Source organism: Homalodisca vitripennis, chromosome 8 (assembly GCF_021130785.1).
Source record: "Homalodisca vitripennis isolate AUS2020 chromosome 8, UT_GWSS_2.1, whole genome shotgun sequence".
NCBI lineage: Eukaryota > Metazoa > Arthropoda > Insecta > Hemiptera > Cicadellidae > Homalodisca > Homalodisca vitripennis.
In genome coordinates this window covers 66,832,175-66,852,937 of record NC_060214.1, presented here as the reverse complement: position 1 = coordinate 66,852,937, position 20,763 = coordinate 66,832,175, and the positions used below count along the sequence as shown (strand labels likewise).

The 20,763-nt window shown below is 33.8% G+C and overlaps 1 protein-coding gene across 1 annotated transcript in view; it reads left to right on the top strand.

The window, feature by feature from the left end:
• LOC124368209 (GATOR complex protein Iml1-like) overlaps positions 1-20,763 on the top strand; it is a 105,748-nt gene that overhangs the window by 67,011 nt on the left and 17,974 nt on the right. The window contains exons 13-18 of the mRNA XM_046825484.1: positions 1,866-1,994; positions 6,281-6,385; positions 12,919-12,936; positions 15,654-15,871; positions 17,151-17,353; positions 17,774-17,948. Of these exons, the coding sequence (XP_046681440.1) occupies positions 1,866-1,994; positions 6,281-6,385; positions 12,919-12,936; positions 15,654-15,871; positions 17,151-17,353; positions 17,774-17,948 (848 nt within the window). The remainder of the gene's footprint in view (positions 1-1,865; positions 1,995-6,280; positions 6,386-12,918; positions 12,937-15,653; positions 15,872-17,150; positions 17,354-17,773; positions 17,949-20,763) is intronic.

Genomic DNA, 20,763 nt, shown 5'->3' with positions numbered 1-20,763 from the left:
GACCCGTTCACCTAGAACGTTTAGTTCACTTTTTCCTGCCAACTGAATAAGTTTGATACTTTTTTCAAACCAGATATGTTATTTTTAATGATCATTAAAACTTATAATATTATTTTTAAATTCATTTAAAAACTCTTATCCATGAAAAATAGCTTAACATCATATGGAACTAACTAAAACTATAGAGTTTATGCATTATGTTACACTAGGTCCTCAAAATTACTTTTGTTCACAGTTGTTACTTTTGTTCACTGCTAACCGATTAAGAATAAAACCGTAATCATATAACTCAATAGGGGGACTAGGGAATCTCCCCATTTGTAGAGAATAACCTTACTTATGAGAAATAAATGCATATCAATCAACCAAGTCCATTGATTATTAGTATTAACATTTAAAATATTGAGCAATGTATCTGGTAACTTACAATTATATTTTTTAAATAAGTTTTAATAGATATATTTGCATTTACTAGATTCCTGAAATAGTACATTTATTGTTATATATCTATCCATTCATTGAACGATATGCTGTTTCTTCCTCTATTCGAATACTCTTTTACTAGCAGATCCTTTCGTTCACTCTGTCATTACATTCAGTCGTTCATTCGGTCACTTTGTTCAGTCAACACAATGGCCGGCAAAACACGCTCTAGCGGGAAGGCTTAGCAACTCTGTACTGACCGGTTCAACTGAACGGGTCGCAGCAGTGAACGATACCGACTGAGCCGGATTAGTCAGCTGATCAAATAGAGTGAGCGCCGAGCAGTGGTGGGGATACTTGGAGGGGCGGGGGATTGGTATTTACCCCACCCTGCGTGAACTCAAATCAACCAAGGTTTTTTTGTAAGTGACCTATAGGTAGTGTGGATATTGGGAGGCTATGTTTGTTTATTTACATTTGTTACACGTAGACACAATGGTTATTTTTTTTTCCAAAAATTAGTTGATGTTTGATGCTTGTGAGTATGGTTTCACATCGAGCTTACAGTTCTCTGAGAATAATGTCCATGAAGTTTTTACTGATATTAAGCTAGGTAAGACAGTAAATACACTTTTTATATGAGCTAGTAAGCTGTCTCAATTTCCTTTTTTTTGCTGGAGGTATGTAAAAATGTCTTTTTGTGTATGATTGCCAGTCTATATCTATCCGCAGGACATCTTGAGAACGAGATTGACCTAAAGACTTAAAATTTGCATTCAACCTCAAACAAGCCTATTTACACGGCTTGTGATATGACATACCTTTTAGTTATCTTTGACTATAACATTTATGTAATGATACTTTGAGCAGTTCAATTGTTAATAATATTTGAACAGTAATCTGATAATACCTTTTAGGTAAATTTCAAATGACCCCTTAGATAATTATATAATCTAAGTGTATTTTATGTCCATAAAAAACTGCAGTTAACTATCAGAAGTTCTGTTAAATATTATGCAATCAAAACAACAACTTGAAATAAGTACAGGAATATATTCATGTTCAGTCTTCGTTCAATATTTTATTATCTACTAGCTCAAAATAGTTCTCCTTTTGCCTAAAAAGAGAAGAACATGTAGTTCAGACAGCATACAATATGTGGTATCTTTGTTTTTTTTTTTTGAGTCTAAAAACTCTTTTAGCAAATTTGGTAGGGTTATGTCACAATACAGCAATATTGGTCTCAGTGATGGGTGTACAGAAGTGCCTAGCAACCCCTTTTTTATAATAATAATCCCAAAAGTTATATGTTGAGATATTAGCATTCATGCTTTTACATTTATTGGTCTAAATGGTTGGAATGTTTGATAAATGTATGAAACACAATTTGTATTTAGTTATTAATTTATTTTCATTTGAGTTTTAATCTGAAATGTTTTCAGGTCCAAATGGCCAGCTAATCCAACATCATCACTATCAGGCGGGATCCTCCAACGATCCCCCCAACAACTGTCCACCCCCCGACCAGGGGAGGGTCCTCCGCTCAGCTTCACAGGCCAATTTCTCTGACCGTAAGTCTTCCATTTGGTATCTTGTTTTACTTTTCTTAGTTTTACCCTGTTACTTTTGTATATTATTAATTATCATTTCATTAAAATCAGTTTCCAGTAATTTATTAAAAGTAAATGATAATTTATAAATTAAACAAATGTTTTAGTACCTTATTATACTAATAATGTACTAATACCTTATTGACACTAATATTAAATATTAAAAATGTTATTAATAAAGCGAAACCTTCAATTATTGGTATTATAATCCATCCTAGCCATCTACATGTGAATAGTTTAGAGAAACATATAATTCCTTACCTTGCAACAGTTCCAAAATTAGTTTTTTTAGAATTAGTACTATTTTTTTAGAGATGAAAATCTCATCATCAGGTATGTACAAACGTAAAAGTCAACAGAACTAAAAAAAAACACGTAATATAGCATTTAATACACAGATTCAATAAATAAGGCGTTGACATTGTTTGTAATTACCCAATAATGAAATAAATATTTTTCCATACATATATTTTTTAATATTTTGCATTTCTAATTTGTTTTAGTTGCATTATTTCCAATAAGTGTTTAGTTTGTTAAAATACGTTTCATCAGTGATACGTTTGTAATTTAGTTATGACAGTTGTTATTTATTGGATATACAGGTATAATTCATTGTGGTTTACTACCACACCCATCGATTACCTGAAACAGATTTGGTTACTCTTTCTTGGTATCATAATTGGTGTCTGTTGTAGTCAAAGCTCGAGTCAGCGATTGCGGCCAGTTGGAATAATGATCTTCTCTGTTACAGACAGTCATCAGTCAATAATAATCTCAGAACATATTTCAAGTGTTTAAACCAAATAGGACATGTTTTACAAATATTGACTGTACAGGAATCAGTAGAGGCTTGCTTAGTACACAAGTACACATACTTGCACATCAAGTACATCCTCTCTTGGATCTTGTCATTTGGAATCACAAGTCATATGTTTTATGTTTTTCATATATTGATGACAAAACACAAATACATGATTGGGTAAAAACCCTGTTTTTACTTATATTAATGGGTGTCAATAGCATTATACAATAAGGAACTCTACAGGAGTTCGACTTAACAAATAAAACTACTATTGTAAGTAAAGTCTAGTTTTTGTTTTTTATATTGAGTAACGAATTTTATATTATTTTACCAATTTTAAATCTAATATCATTGAATAAACTTCAAAGTTGTGAAAATAAACATAATATGTGATAATGAAATAGTAGTCTATTAAAATGAAGGATAGTATGCAAAATTTAGACATTTGATAAGTTTCAGAAAATCCCATTTGGGGGAAATATTTTATGTTTGGGAAAACTAAAGAGAATTTCATTTGATCTATTTTCGGTCAAGTGCTTGAATATATTACTGTAATATGTTTGTTTTTAACCCCTCATGGACGGCCAAAATTAGGAAAATTGCACATAGAATTTTAGGAGGTGCAGGTCAAAATAAATTTTTTTATAGAAACATTTTGATGTAAAACTGTTATTTTGATGTATTGTACGATCGTAAATTGGCACCAAATAACTTTTTAACCCTGGAACTGGCAAACGCCCGATATCGGGCGTTTTAATATGTCTTTTATTTCTCAATATTACGTACTTAAAACACGATCAAAGAGTATCGGTATTGATACCAATGGAAAGAGGAAGGTTCAATTTATGAAAATAATACACTAATAAATAATTTTATTGTTTCGTTACATGTCCATACGTTTTATAATCTCTGAACTGTTTGTTTACATTCTCCCTTGTACTGCAGTAGTTGCGCGTACAGCGATGAGTCAACTGGTTCATTCAGCTATTGTTATTTCGTCAGCTGCATGGTGTTCTGTCTGGTTTATTGTTTGTTTGAATTCGTTGTAATGATGGTTGTGTATATGAGTAAGTTTTTTGTGCTTGTTTACGTAATGGATTGTAATTTTCGCGATCGTTCAAGTGACATTTGAGAAGTAGTTGTACATGAAATAAGCAACGATGAGGATTCCGATTTAGACATTCAATCAGAACATATTTAAAAAATATATAATAAAAAAATAGAAAATGAATATGAACTAATAGTTACAAGATTGTACAAATCCAAGTTAGCTTTGAAGTTCTTACTTTTGTTGGTAAGTAGCACTTTCGAATGTCAGTGTATGATTTTTGTATCGTTTACCACATGTAAAAATAAATACCTTATAAACTACGTGTTGTTTTATTTTTACTCAGAATTAAATGCTCTTTTTTTTATTTTATTTTGCATATCACTAACAACAACAATTTTACAAATCAAAAACTTTGAACTAACTTTTCTTTTTTCAAAAAAACTTTTTTTATGAAGAGGTAGAGTAAGGATATTTTTTTGTTTTAATTATATTATGTGAAAAATGTTCCTTAAACAATGCTGAATAAAAAATATATAATATGACATAGATACTTTATAGTAAACATGTAATAATAAAATAAATATAAGCCAATGTATGAAGTACTAAAAACACTCTGCCACTGAGAGAAATATGACCACCAGTTCCAGGGTTAAATAATATTTTAGTAAAAAAAAATATATACTGACTTATCCATCTCTCATTCTTATTTAATGAGAATATTAGTGGATATGTCTGCGATATGGTTATTATTATTATTGCACTTTTCTATGAAAAAAATGAATACCTGTCCCGTCATTACACACCCAACGGCAAAATGCCACAAAGACAGTTTATCGTTAATATTTTCTTTATTTGAGAAAAGTAGTGGTGGAGTATCCATGTTGTATAAAACAGTTTACTTTTGGAGATTTGTGTAAGTTCTAGATCATAAAGAGTGCCATGTGATATTGGAATGAACAAGTATAGCAGATTTTCTTAATAATGATCGTTTGAAATTTTGATCGCGTTTATTTCCCCCTCACTATGTTTTCAGATTTATCCAAATGTATGCTTGGATTGAAAAGGATTTCATTAGATTAAAGAGAAATAAAGGTTCAAAGTGGGGAGAACCTGAAAGTGAAAGTTAGTTTCATGAACAATCTACATTGGGAAAAGTTACCAATTGCAATTTTGAAGAAAGTTTGTTTTAAGATAGCGGTGCTTTATCATCGTGCACAAAAGATATTTTCAGTCGATTATCCTTCGTTGCAAAGTAAAAATGTTATGGTTTGTTTACCGATGTTTCTACAACTGTCCAGAGATGTTGAAGCACCGCTCGAGCATTGCGAGCGTGACTGGCCAACGGAAGACCCAGACACTGCTGTGGGGAGTGACAGGAGAGCAGGAGTGGAGTCCGGCTCTCATGACAGGTGGTAGTCTACTCACATGCCCTTAGCTTGAGTAGAGATGGAGTGGTGCATGCCAGGTGCAGGGCAGCACATCTAATGCAGTGTACAAGTCGGTTACTGTGGAGAAGTCACATTTTACTGTGCTATTAACTAAAATGACAAACATTCTTGAAATTATATGCTAGCAAGACACAGACTCAATTACGAGGGCTGTCCAGAAACTGATAGACGCATTGAAATAAAAAATTAACCATGTAAATAGAAAACCTTTTATTATATACATTTGAAAGCTACATTCTTTAGCTATTTTTCACCATTATCACCATTTAAAGTGAGACACTTATCACAGTGTGACACAAGTTTTTTGATTTTAACTTTGAAACAGTCGTACATGAAAGATAAAGGAACATGCCTGTATGATTGTTGAGTATAGAATGCTGCTAGTCTGCCATGTTATGGATTTTTTGATCATTGATTTTTACAAACCACAGTGATTCAAGATTTACAATCAGGAGAAAGAAAAAAAAAATAAAGTTTAGACCCAATAGTGACTTTGGTGTGTTTGGCACTGTAAAGACTGCATTAAGCAGTTTGAGTTTTTCTCTCTCGCATAAAAGCCTTGTTTGTATGATCATCTATCTTTAAATTGATTATCTCTTGGTCCTGTTTCTTACCTTATCTCATAAAGTATGGTGTGTTTGATGTTGATACACTACTTGTTCAGTATTGGTTAAACAATATGTTCTAAACTGTAGTAAATTAATGAATTTCTTATATTCATGACTTTAAAAGATATCAAAAGGAACTACATGAAGTGTCTGATCCACACGTAGCGGCTTCATTGATCTGATAAAACTTAAAATAAGAAGTTTGTATTAACTGCCAAAAAATTTCATTTAATAAAGCAAATTCAAAAACAGTATTTGACTTCTCCCTGTTGAACTGCTTGTATTGCTGAATATGCGGTGTGGTAGGAGCATGTTGTGATTGTAGTGAGTGTGTCTAGGACATCGGCCCAGCGTCCCCGGACAGCCAGTTACACCTGGTGCCAGGAAGACTCTACTGTGGGGCGCCACCGGTGAGCAGGAGTGGACCCCAGAACTCCTCACAGGTTAGCCGTCTACGTCTCTCCACCCCTACCTTTCCGTGTCGTCTCTTGGTGTTGTGTCCTTCATCTCCTGGGCTTTGTGGTTTCTAGTGTCATCTCGTTCGCTCGTGTGATACGTCTTGCCCCAACAAACTTGATGATTTGTCTCTCTACGACTAGGCATACTAACCATAGATGAATAACATATCTCGTGGACTCTGGTAGTGTATGAGACAATAGAAAATGGTTCGGCTCTCTTACTTACACTACAACCATAACTAAAACCTGGATTGTACAGTTGTTGGTATGACTTTGTTCAGAAATTAATTTACCTGATCGCAATTTTTGTCCCTTAATTGCTGTACATTTGGAACAATCAAGATAAGAATGGTCCAAAACCTGTTTATAACAAATTCTCCAGCCATCCTTATCGATTTTTAATTATACCCACAATTGTAAAATAACTATTCATGTAAGTTCATCGCAAAATTACAGTGACACAATAATACTTTCTAGCACCTCCTAGTTATGTTTGAAGTAATGTAAAACTTCTTAAAACTCAATTTGTCCTTTCCACCCATTAACAATTGGTAAGACCTGATCCATACCTATTCACGTCCATACATTCCTGGATTGCAGCCGTTGTAATACTAACTATTAAGGTTTGACAGACTTTAGATTGGTCTCTTCAAAATATTTATTCCAGATCCAAGTTCAGCTGATATAGGCCTGCCTCCATATACCTTTGTGACAGGCATTCATTATATTTATTTACGGTATGAACTGAAATCACATCGGGGTCGGAGTGTGTTGTAATGTCAATACTGAAGTCAAGTCATAGAGGTAAAAATATCACTACTCATGACTGAATGGATTTGTGTTTATCTGCAAACACAAATAGCATGGATATTGTAAGGCACCGACATTTCTGATATTCTTGTATTATCCATTCAGAGGGTGAAGAAGCTGCTTTTATTACACAGCACTATTATTACACTGTAACGGAGGCAGGATGGATTGCAGAGATGAAACTACTCCAACCATTGCTTAACATCTGCCCTCTGGGTTGCTCTTGGAGACATTTTACCCTCAAGATGTTGATGCCTGATACAGTTAGATGGAATGGACTGCTGACATTAGGATTTTTTAATATTCACTACTGAGGTTATGAATGGGGATATTTCTATCCGAATTTGGTGTTAGGAGACAAGCCATGTTGAAGTTAACAAGTTTCTAGGCTCAGTGTAATATGAGACTGGATAGTGTGTATAGATTGGAATCTCCCCCCAGTAACCATTTCTGCAGGTCTAGGAACATTAAACCATCCGGTTGAAAGTTCCGTCAGAATCTGTGAGTATTTATTCTTGGTTCAACGAGACTGTATGGGTTGCAGAGATATTTGTCAAATCTCCATTGTTATCCCAACCTCAGGAGTAGATAACAATATTATTATGTTAGTATGCCCAAACTTTCAAACATCCCATATGTCTAGATTTAGGTACCCACAATGTTCATCTGTGATTATCACACATACTTTGGGATGTCACCATGATCACAGGTTATTACATTTACTGTCATCACACATATATTTAAGGAAACAAATATTGATTAAGTAAAAATCAGTCTTCTTATGAATATTTCTGTTAAGAAAGTCTTGCTCAAAATCTCAATAGGCCAAACGAGAGGATGTGAAGCAAAAGAACCGAGATCAGGAGCCGTTCTTTGAGTGTACGAGTATATACGAGATGGTAGGTGAAATATGTATGTACAAAACTCTAATGATAATTTTTGGTTTACATTCACTTTCCCATCACGTTTTTACTGTTATTTTTTAGGTCAACTATTTCTGCTGTAACGTACTGTGACTTATACTACAGTAAAACCTGTCATATCAGGTCCCGTGATATCCGGCCTGGTTCGAGATAAACGGAATGCCACAATGACAAGCTCGTTCACGTTCTCCCACATGTGTTGTGGTGGGGGCAGGAGAGGGGTGAGAGAGGAATAGAGAATTTGTTACCACTTACGTGACCAATGAATCTGTCATATCATCAATGCTGTTTTAACAACTCTATAATGACTGGGCTTTACTATGTGTTGTACTAGTGGGGTAGTTACTTTTTCATTTAGTTCCAGCACAGTATTCAATATTTTTATAACTATATAATGTCTTCAAATAATATACAGCAAAATATGTTACAAATGTAGTAGTTTATGTGCTATTAATAACTTCTGTTCTTCATACTACAATTACATATCCGGCATTTACAATATCCGGACTTTCGCCATATCAGGCCAAATCTGATAGGTTTTACTGTAATTGGAAATTTCCCATCATAGTTAAAAAGAAATATTTGTGTGTGTTTTTGTATTTAGCCTGTTTGCTTCTTGCTTTTGTATTGTCACTTGCAGATTGTATTTTTTGTTGGTGATTGTGTGGTGTTGGTGGGAGGAAATAAGTTTAATTTTAGTATAACGTAGTTATATTTGTTTTTATGTGCACCAAAACTGGTGCAGAATATAAGAAGAGGTTAGACAGTCTCAGTATCACAACTCGGTCACACTCTCCAGTGTATAGTATGTAATGCAGCAGGGGAACAGATGTTTTTATGTGCACCAAACTGGTGCAGAATATAAGAAGAGGTTAGACAGTCTCAGTATCACAACTGTCACACTCTCCAGTGTATAGTATGTAATGCAGCAGGGGAACAGATGTTTTTATGTGCACCAAACTGGTGCAGAATATAAGAAGAGGTTAGACAGTCTCAGTATCACAACTGTCACACTCGCCAGTGTATAGTATGTAATGCAGCAGGGGAACAGATGTTTTTATGTGCACCAAACTGGTGCAGAATATAAGAAGAGGTTAGACAGTCTCAGTATCACAACTCTGTCACACTCGCCAGTGTATAGTATGTAATGCAGCAGGGGAACAGATGTTTTATGTGCACCAAACTGGTGCAGAATATAAGAAGAGGTTAGACAGCCTCAGTATCACAACTGTCACACTCTCCAGTGTATAGTATGTAATGCAGCAGGGGAACAGATGTTTTTATGTGCACCAAACTGGTGCAGAATATAAGAAGAGGTTAGACAGTCTCAGTATCACAACTGTCACACTCGCCAGTGTATAGTATGTAATGCAGCAGGGGAACAGATGTTTTTATGTGCACCAAACTGGTGCAGAATATAAGAAGAGGTTAGACAGTCTCAGTATCACAACTCTGTCACACTCGCCAGTGTATAGTATGTAATGCAGCAGGGGAACAGATGTTTTTATGTGCACCAAACTGGTGCAGAATATAAGAAGAGGTTAGACAGCCTCAGTATCACAACTGTCACACTCTCCAGTGTATAGTATGTAATGCAGCAGGGGAACAGATGTTTTTATGTGCACCAAACTGGTGCAGAATATAAGAAGAGGTTAGACAGTCTCAGTATCACAACTGTCACACTCTCCAGTGTATAGTATGTAATGCAGCAGGGGAACAGATGTTTTTATGTGCACCAAACTGGTGCAGAATATAAGAAGAGGTTAGACAGTCTCAGTATCACAACTGTCACACTCGCCAGTGTATAGTATGTAATGCAGCAGGGGAACAGATGTTTTTATGTGCACCAAACTGGTGCAGAATATAAGAAGAGGTTAGACAGTCTCAGTATCACAACTCTGTCACACTCGCCAGTGTATAGTATGTAATGCAGCAGGGGAACAGATGTTTTATGTGCACCAAACTGGTGCAGAATATAAGAAGAGGTTAGACAGCCTCAGTATCACAACTGTCACACTCTCCAGTGTATAGTATGTAATGCAGCAGGGGAACAGATGTTTTTATGTGCACCAAACTGGTGCAGAATATAAGAAGAGGTTAGACAGTCTCAGTATCACAACTGTCACACTCGCCAGTGTATAGTATGTAATGCAGCAGGGGAACAGATGTTTTTATGTGCACCAAACTGGTGCAGAATATAAGAAGAGGTTAGACAGTCTCAGTATCACAACTCTGTCACACTCGCCAGTGTATAGTATGTAATGCAGCAGGGGAACAGATGTTTTTATGTGCACCAAACTGGTGCAGAATATAAGAAGAGGTTAGACAGCCTCAGTATCACAACTGTCACACTCTCTCCAGTGTATAGTATGTAATGCAGCAGGGGAACAGATGTTTTTATGTGCACCAAACTGGTGCAGAATATAAGAAGAGGTTAGACAGCCTCAGTATCACAACTGTCACACTCGCCAGTGTATAGTATGTAATGCAGCAGGGGAACAGAAAACGTTTGAACTCTGGATCAAAGTTAAGAGAAGAGTTTGACATTTTAATTTTTGCTGTGCCCATGTTTGTCGTAGTGTTATAATTGTATTGGTGTCTTGTCTTTCCAATCATACTAATATACCTTCTCTCTCACTCATTACTAGTAATATATCAATGTAGTAAAGGACTTGGCTTAAGGGGGATTTATCTGATTGAAGAACACACCACATTCCCCTCCTGTTGGATAAATTTGAATGTTAATAAACTAGATATGCCTAATTCAAAGTTAAACATTTAGTTGCTGTATTGTAATCAAGTTAGATTTCTGATATATGTATTTTAATTTTTTTTAGTTACTTTGGGGGGGGGGTTCAGTCCCCCTTATTCCCCCTTAGATACGCCACTGCTAATAGATATGTAGTTTTCAATATTTAAATAATAGTAATAAAAAAATTACGGTATTGAAATAATAATAGTTATCTAGCGTTATGTGTATAGTTTAAGATGGTGGCAGACATTATTATTCAGTTTACTATCATGAAAGAACACACACAACAACCCCCCCCCCCCCCCACCGACATAATGGGGGGGAACCATTATGTACCATTAGTACCATTTTTGCTTGTGAGGTGTGTCCTTTGGGATGTTTACTATTCCTTATACATGTGTGTTTTAAACATTAATATTCAGGATAATAATAATTCTGATATAACGGAAGTTTCGTAATAAATATTTTTCATTTATTCAGTGACACTTTTTGATCGAATTTTAATGAAAAAAGTCTAAATAGATAACTAAAGAAACAAAATATATTGGTTTTGTAAATAACATTTGACTTTTTGATTGTTTATTTTATGTCTGTATACATGAAATGGTCAAAGTACGTGCTAGTCGCTTCTTCTAGGGATTAAACAAACAGACAATAATACTTAAGTATTATCCGAGGCCACTATTTTTGGACGAGTTTTCCTTATCAGGGACCAAAATAAATTACAGTATTAAAAAGAACAGAAATTTAAAACCATTTCATCGAACGGTATTGTATAGTGCCTCCCAAAAGAAAACAATGTCGGCGAGAACTGAGTCGAATGCATTGCCACAAGTTGCTGCCAATAAAAAATTGTCCTCTTCAGTTAATAATTATTCATGATGACATTATAAATTAATCAAGCACACAACAATCAGTGAAAACAAAAATTAAAAGAACAACAATTAATTATTCAAAAGTGACCGGTGATTTGTGCGCGTCTAGACCTACTTGAAGAATCGCTCATCTAGGCCTATTTCGAGGCAATTTGGTGGCAGGAAGTATGACTCATTGGGTATTTTTTTATTCATTATGAAACAAGGAAATTACTAGTAGCATATAATGAAGTTTATTTTGGTCCTGGATAAGGAAAATAGTGGCCAGTGGTCTCAGGATAATACCAAAGTACTCAGACAGTTTACACCTGTTTACATTGTGAATAGCATTATTTATGCTGTTACTTATTTCGGTGTTTCATTTGATTTACATGAATAACAACGAGTCAGTGTACTGAACTAGAGTAAGCCTATCTGAAAACATTTGGTTTAGTTCTTATGAGTCTAATTTTATCCATCCATTGTTGGAAAACGTGGTTGTTTAGGATTTTGTACAGAATGTATATAAATATATAATATTTTCTAATTGAGATTTTTCTTGAGAGTCATACTTTATGCAGTTGCATATAGACATATTGACTGTTAGAATAAAATATTTTATCACTGGCCAAGAGTGGTTTGAAATAATTACTTTCTAAAATTTCAGATTTTCAATACTTATTATAAGTAGAAGTAATAAAAACAAGTATACTAATATGTTTTTTTACAAGCAAATGCCATATGTTCTGGTAGCCCATTTTATAATATCGAATGTAAAAAGAACAGGTCAAGGATTTGATTTGTAATTCTTAAAATATATCTATTTTCCAAAAATTCTGCAAATCCCAGTATGTCTGGTTTACTTCTTATAATATAGACTGGTCCAAAGAGTTAAATTGAAATGAATATTCTAAAATTATATTACTTCAAAAGTATGTAATTTGTACAAGGTGCTTTTTATCCAAGCTGCTTTCTATCCAAGTCGCTTTAGTTTTGTTATTTTTGTAGACTTGTGTGGTTTGTTTTTGGGGTTTTATTTATTGAGTTATATTTAATTTTTAGATTAACATGTTTTAATCACCTCTTAAGTTGATTTACTGGATTTATTTGCAGCTAACAGCATGTTTAACTGTGGTCTCTTTTTCTTTCATGTCTGGTGGTGTCGGACACGGTACGCAGCCTCCAAAGTTATCATAGGTTGGCACCGTTAAAGTATATACTTACAGGCATGCTTGCGCTCTCCGCTCCCTTGCTTTTTGCAATAGAAACTATTTTAAAACTAGTAATTATATTAATTTTGTTGCCAATATCTCAATTTTCCTAAGTTTTCTTGACAAAAGAATATCAATAAATTATAAATAAGTTTATTTCTGGAATAATTTATTACATGTAGTTTATTAACACCTAAATGATTATTGTGTAAGTTGAGAAGAGTACTTCATGGATGGGTTCATGTTAAGTGAACTAATTCATGAAACATCATACCACTGTTACAAAACCACTTGTTATAGGTAAGTGGTATAAGAAAGTCATAAGTCGAAATAAAATAAATATCAATGTTTATTTTCAAAGTATCTGTGTAAGGAGTGTCCAAAAATTAAGTTTCTGGTTAAAGTTTGTAAATGATATATTTTGAAATCTCTTGTAATTCCTTATTTTTCTATATAATTGCCATCTTGATTAAAACATTTTACTGTTGTTTCGACAACAACTTTTTTATTCCAGTATCATATGATACTACCGCCAAATACTTCAGCCTATTATTCACAGCATGCTTCACTCCATCGTCATTCACACAGTGTTGGCTGCAAGATGATGTTAAACTCCAGGAAAAAGTGAAAGTCATTTAGTGTCAGCAGGTCAGGTACGTACGGGTGGATGACAAAAAATTTCTCATCTAAATTCATCAAATGTTGCTTGAGCAGTACAAGTTCGAGAGTTGTCGTGAATAAACAAAACTCTTCTTGACCAAAACCCTTGCCACTTGTTCTGTGTAGCCATAAAGAGTTTAGTGAGAAATTCACAGTAGTACTCTGCGTCTAACCTTATACCTGTCAGCCACTATTCAACCAACAAAACACCTCGCAATTTCATATACTGTAAACATCACTTTTCCTACAGATTGCATAATTTTTGCTTTTTATGGTGCTTTATCTCCTCAGTCTTCTCTTTTTTACCACACCATACTCTGACGTTTAGTTTCAGGAGTTAAAAATGTGCACCCAGGGTTTTTAAATCTGTAACAATTCTTAACATCCTTTCAAAAATGAAGGAAAATGAAAGGAATTAATTGAATGAAGGAGCTTCTCCTTTATTTACCAAAAGTTGCAAGAATAGTTATGCAGACTTCATTCGTTGCTTCTTTTGGGCCTCAGACAGCAGGCAAGGAACCTCTCTTGCACAAACTTTAGGTAAACCGAGGTCCTCAACCATTATATTCTGAAGTGAAGAACGGCTGATTTAAATTTTTGCCGGCAGCTCAGAAAAGATATCATCCAGCGTCAGTCGTTATCTGAATCGTCTATGTTCTGAATGCAACTGATGATATCAACTTGATGAGAAGTTATTGATCTACCATTACGCTCATCATCATGAATGTTTACTCCTTCTTCAATAAACATTGCTTGCAAATGATGATCCATTTCTTTATACATTGTCTTATTATCATCATACACACTACATATTTCACGGTGGATGTTTACTGCAGGTTTAATTGCTTGCAGTAAGGAAACAAATAACACTGTGGTGGCAACATAAAGTGGAGTATCCATTATTATCAGCTTATATAAGACGTTTAAAGCACTCTAGTTTACTCTTCTGTAGGATTACCCTTTGAATTGATTAATACTGTGGGAAAAAAATAGTGTAATGGATAATTAACTTTACATCATATTATTTGAATAATGTTGTAACGGATTAAAAATAAACAATAATTTATTTCAATAAATGGAGAATATTATTCTAAATTTCTATTAATGGAATACATATTAACAATAACTAGTATTTGCGAGGATTTAAATGATCTATATATTTGAGACTTAAATTATTTTGCAAGAAAAGAACATGTGGCGGTTGATCTATAATAGGAGATGGTTGTGAAGTAGGACTTGGATTGGTCAAAGGAATGACGTGATAAGTGTCTGATATAACAACAAGCAGAATTGCCAGTTGGAAAGTAGTTGCCGATCACAAACTACGTACATCCCAATCTCGTGTCGTTCAGACACGTGGTGTTAAAATCAACCAGTGATCTCGTCTGTTGCGGATGATAAATTTTTTTTTATTGTTTATATTATAATTAGACATAGTTTTCATAACAGGAGGATTTGTCTTAATCATCAGAAATGGTAATTGTATGTGTTTGTGAACTTGTGACATAAGTTAATATTTAAATTCATGTTTTATATTTGAAATCATGTTCCAAGTTAAATTAAAAGATGATTTTTAATCCAAAGTTTAAAAAAAGTGACTGATTTATTTCACTTTGAGTGATGATCAAAGTGTATTGATTGATCTAAACATAACCTCAAAGATCACACACTGAAGATGTGACTTCTCACACTGGGATTACCTGGAGTACAATATGTGGAACACCGATGTGCTGGTTGCCTTGTTTAGAGCTACAGGTGAGCAGCTAGAATAAATCATACTACACTATACCCCAACAATAGGAAACTTACTTTTTGGACATCCCTCGTAACACTGGTGCTGATATCATAGTATATTTTTCATAGGACAGTGATGTCTTGTTATTGTATGATAAGTGTATGTACTTTTAGTAATGTAAACTTAAATCTTTACATTAAGAAATTGTAATTGAGACTTAAGAGTGAGACTTAAGATTGTACATATCTGTGACTGTCAATCATTGCAGAGTGTGTTCAATTAAAGACAATAAAACATTCTTGATTTAGGTGTTGACTGGAAGTCTCTGGTTATCCCTGCATGTTTGCCAATCACTACTGATTATTTCCCCGATGAGGTCTGCCTCAAGACCGACTACGTGTTCTCTGACTACAATTTGTTGCCTGACGACGTGAATGCTGATTATGCTCAGCAGCGCGCTATCTACCGCAAGCCACTCTCCACACCTGAGGTGTTTCGTGAACTGGTGTCCCAGCGTTTGGCGCAGGTGGGTGTCACCATGTATGAGGTGATTTGTGAAAACAGGAGAGTCCTGTCTGAGAGTGATGAATGCAAAGTTTGAATTTTCATTTTTACTTCAGTGTCGGATGATTGGCAGCTGTAATATTGTATTTAAATCAAACAGGGTTTGCCACAACTCAGGATCTCTAGTTGTTATATTTGTTATGCTTTCATTTCAACATGTATATAAAGTAATTTTGTACTCAGAATGTTGAGATGAACTACAGTGTTGTTAAATGTTTTATTAATGTTAATTTAAATCAAACAGGGTTGCCACAACTCAGGATCTCTAGTTGTTATATTTGTTATGCTTTCATTTGAACATGTATATAAAGTAATTTTGTACTCAGAATGTTGAGATGAACTACAGTGTTGTTGAATGTTTTATTAATGTTAATTTAAATCAAACAGGGTTTGCCACAACTCAGGATCTCTAGTTGTTATATTTGTTATGCTTTCATTTGAACATGTATATAAAGTAACTTTGTACTCAGAATGTTGAGATGAACTACAGTGTTGTTAAATGTTTTATTAATGTTAATTTTAAACTGTCCTGAACTTCAATGTGTATGAATTATGTAAAAATTTAATTGAACCAGCTCAGGTATTTGTATTATAATTAATTCGTACTTTCATACATTTTCATTCAGCTCTTAAATTGTTAGCACTTGAAATGTGTTGTTTTCGTAAAATTTGGTGAAATAAAGGTTTTTAAAAACTTAATTGAACTTGTCTCAGTAGTATTTAGCACAGGTGGGTGTCCTTGTCTTTGGCACAGGAAGGTGTACCAGATTTTTGTTCAAGTGGTGGATGTCTCAATATTTTTATATATGTAAATATCCCAATTTGTGTGCATATTATGTTTTTCGATATTTGGCACTGGTGGATGTCTTACTATTTAGCACAGTTATGTCTCAGTGTTTGGTAAAAGTGAGTTTCACGGTGACACAATTAACCCTCTAAGTGATATGAGTCGTAAATTATGACTCACTTCAACGTTTGTAAATTGATAAAAGTCGTAAGGGTGACAGCTCGGAACCGATTGTTGAGTATTGTTGAACTATACACCATTCAATAGGTCGGTTCTTTATCGACTACTTATGTTGCTTTGTATTATAGGTTTGGAGTAGGAAATACAATCTCGGAAGCATTAACATGTACAAGAATACTTTTTATGATTTGGATTTTTAAACTATAATTTAGTTACCTGATGAAAGAAAAATGACATTGTATTTGTAATTGAGGATAATAATGCTGTTGCACAGGGATTCCAGATAATAGATGATGGACTAGGAGTGGGTGGACTAGGAGTGGGTGGAGTAGGAGTTGGACAAGTGGGAAGTGCTGTGGTGGGTCCACGCCCCGCTGACATTCAGCCGTCCACAGAGTACAGGCTGAGCATTGGTCGAGTCTTCCATCGCATCACACTGTGTGGCTCGGAAATTAGAGTCACACGATATCGTCCAAGGTCAGTGTTGCTGCGGTTTTCAATACGTACAACACCATGTAGTGATACTGTAAAGTTAATTGTAGCATCTAGTTCCTAGTGATGATATTACTACAGAACAAAGTAATTAATGTGATACAAATTTGATGTGAATGGAAATAATTCAAAACGAATATAACGTTTAAAATAAATAGGATTTTACTGATAACAATATAATGCTGTATTTTACATTATGTGAATGTTTACTGAACAATTTAAAATTTGTTAGTTAAGAAAATAAAATTTTAGTTCAAATAGAACCAAAAAAATTCCCCTGAATTTATTGTAAGGTATCAGATTTCTAAACATTTTACTTTACCATTGTTGTGTTCCTTAAGAGTTTTTGCGGCCTCAAACGTTTTAACTTTTTGTACAATCTAAAGGCAACTCGTGTGTTTCCAGACACCCATACCCACCTTTCAGCGTGCCTTATCGCTACCGCTTTCAAGCACCTGACCATGAGACATTTGAGACGTCCTGGGTAACATTCAATACTGAGAAGCTAGAAACCTACAATTGGAATTATCTGGACCACTACATCTGCACTAGAGGAGATTCAGACTTTGCACTTGTCGATGTAAGCTGGACAACTTACAATCTCTTTTTTTGAGGAATTATATTTGAAAAAGTAAAACGTGCATCACTGTCTTAGTTCTTAAGCTTATGTGGCCAATGTCCTGACTAGCATATAAGTTTTTCAATTCAGTCAAACATTGCTTACATAATTAGAATTTTGAAATATTCTGCTTTGCTATGGAGAAGATTCATAAGTCAATAAAAGAAATTTCTACATGAATGAATGAATGAATGTTTATTGTCATATTACATCTTACAAGATCCAGCTATGCTGGTAAGACAGATGACATAGTCAGAAATTTCTCTTTTTTCGGTCTCCCATCGTTAGTACTAATAGATTTAACAAGATTCTAGCTAAAATGATTTGCTAACAAATAAATAAGCTCTATTATAAATAACAGTATTAATATTTTCAGCTATGAATAAATTAACTATAAACTAATTAACAGTATTAAAACCTATGTCAAACATTTATTTTGTAAAGCATTCCTGAGTCAGATAACATTAAAATTGTAGTACACCATAATGTAATAACAATCATTCATTAACCTAATTAACAAATAAAACAATAAAATTAGTTAAATAATTAACAAATAAAACAATAAATTACTAAAACAATTAACAAATAAAACAATAAAATTAGTAAACAATAAAATTAATAAAACTATGAATAAATCAAACAATAAAATTGGTAACAATATAACAATATTCAAATAACAAAATGGAGATCAATTATTGAATTTTGTATTATATTAAATTAAGTTTCTTAGGAGAAAACACTTAATCTTCATAACTAAATTATTATGTTTTTGTCATTTAGAAATTCGGAAATCTTGTAGTAAGCCTTTTTGACAAACATACTTTTTATTCTATCTAAGAATTCAACTTGTGGCATTTGTTTGAAATTGTTAGGCAATTTGTTGTAAAGTTTAATACCCATATAATACAAACTTTTTTCAAATATGGCTGTGGTGTGTACAGGATATATTAACAAATTGGTATTTCTAGTATTGTGTTGATGAATAGTTTTTTCTTTAGAAAACCAGTTCAAATTTTGATGAACTTGACTCAGTACTTCATACATGTACACACAAGGGACAGTAAGAATTTTCAGTTTCTTAAATTTTTCTTTACAAGAACTTCTTCTGGATGAGAATGTCATTATTCTTATAATCTTTTTTTGGATTTTTAACACTTTTTCTGTTATCTCTACTGAGCCCCACAATGTAATTCCAAACTTCATTATTGAGTAAAAATAGCCATAGTATAGGGTCATCTTTGTTTTTAAACTTGTGATGTGTGTAACACAGTTCTCATATTGAAACAAATAGAATTGAGTTTTTTACATGAGTTTTGTATTTGTTCTGTCCAAGTCATATGCTCATCAAAACAAACTCCCAACAGTTTTACATTTTTGCAGCTATTTATTTGTTCTTTATCTATTGTGACTGTAAACATTTCTTCTGTAAACATCAAGAAATAATAACCCTTAGCGCTCCTCTAGAATTTGCGGTGTTTGTCCTTACACTCCTATGGCCTGCAATGCAGGCCAGCGCCATTTTCCCTATAGGTCCGATTTTTAGTTTGTGGCTCATGTCCTTGCGCTCCCATGGCCTGCATTGCAGGCCACTGCCACTTTCCACGAACGCTCCCGTGGCCTGCATTGCAGGCCACCTGTCACTCTTTAAATATAACTTTGTATAATGATTTGTATTGTACCTATACATTTTTGTGAAAGATTAGTTGATTTAAAACTATATGTTAGACAATTTCCACCCTTGTCAGTGAAAATATATATATATATATATATATATATATATATATATATTTTTGTAAAAAATATGCAATTTTTAGAACTATTTTTTCATGCTAATTATCTATGTTTCAGTTTACTTATTTATTTTTCACTACTTATATTTCCCAATATGAACCTAATATCATCTGACCTAAGTAGTTTGTCAGCCATTATAATAAGTCAATATCAGTCATACTACAACGTAAAACTTGTAACTGACACAATGAGTCGTCAGCTACCTTGGTGTATCTAGCTTATCAGAGCCTTCCGGTTTGGTTTATTTATAACCGGCTGATTATAGACAGTGACATCACCTTCTCAATCAAGCATGTTTTGTGTGTGGTAAACAAAGACACAACAGTTCATAACTTCTATATTATGTCAGATATAATAAAGAATATTTGTTTTCCAATAACTAAGGTTTCATTTAATTAATTAATTTTCTTTTAGAGAGTAAGATACCTTGTAAACTAATAAAAAAACTATATTTTGCTCATAATGCAACCTAATTTAAAATGTTAGTTTTAAAATTATTTAACCATGAAATATAATAAATCCAAGAAACACGAGTAAAATTAACAACATTGTCTGATTAGTAAAACAAAACGCAACTTTGTACTAATTGCATAACCTACATTAATGTTGCCCTTTAAAAAGCCCTTTTTAAATCAGTTTACAAAGTTTTAAATCATACGTAGCAAAAAGAATTTGGAGTGTGAATGGCGTCATTGAGATAATAAATAGTTGTAGAGGGAGTCGGCCATGGCCTACAATGCAGGCCGTGAGAGTGCTGTACTTGGCAAGCTCATATAAAATCAGAGCCGTAGAAGAATCCACCATGGCCTGCATTGCAGGCATTGGAGCGCTAAGGGTTAAAACCAAATTTCAAGTGCTGAGATATGGCATTAAACAAGGTGTTTCACACCACCCTTCCGCAATATTCTGTGGTTGAAACGTTTGACATAGAGCGATGCAATAAACTGTAACTCTAATAAATCTCATACGGTGAATGTTGAAAATT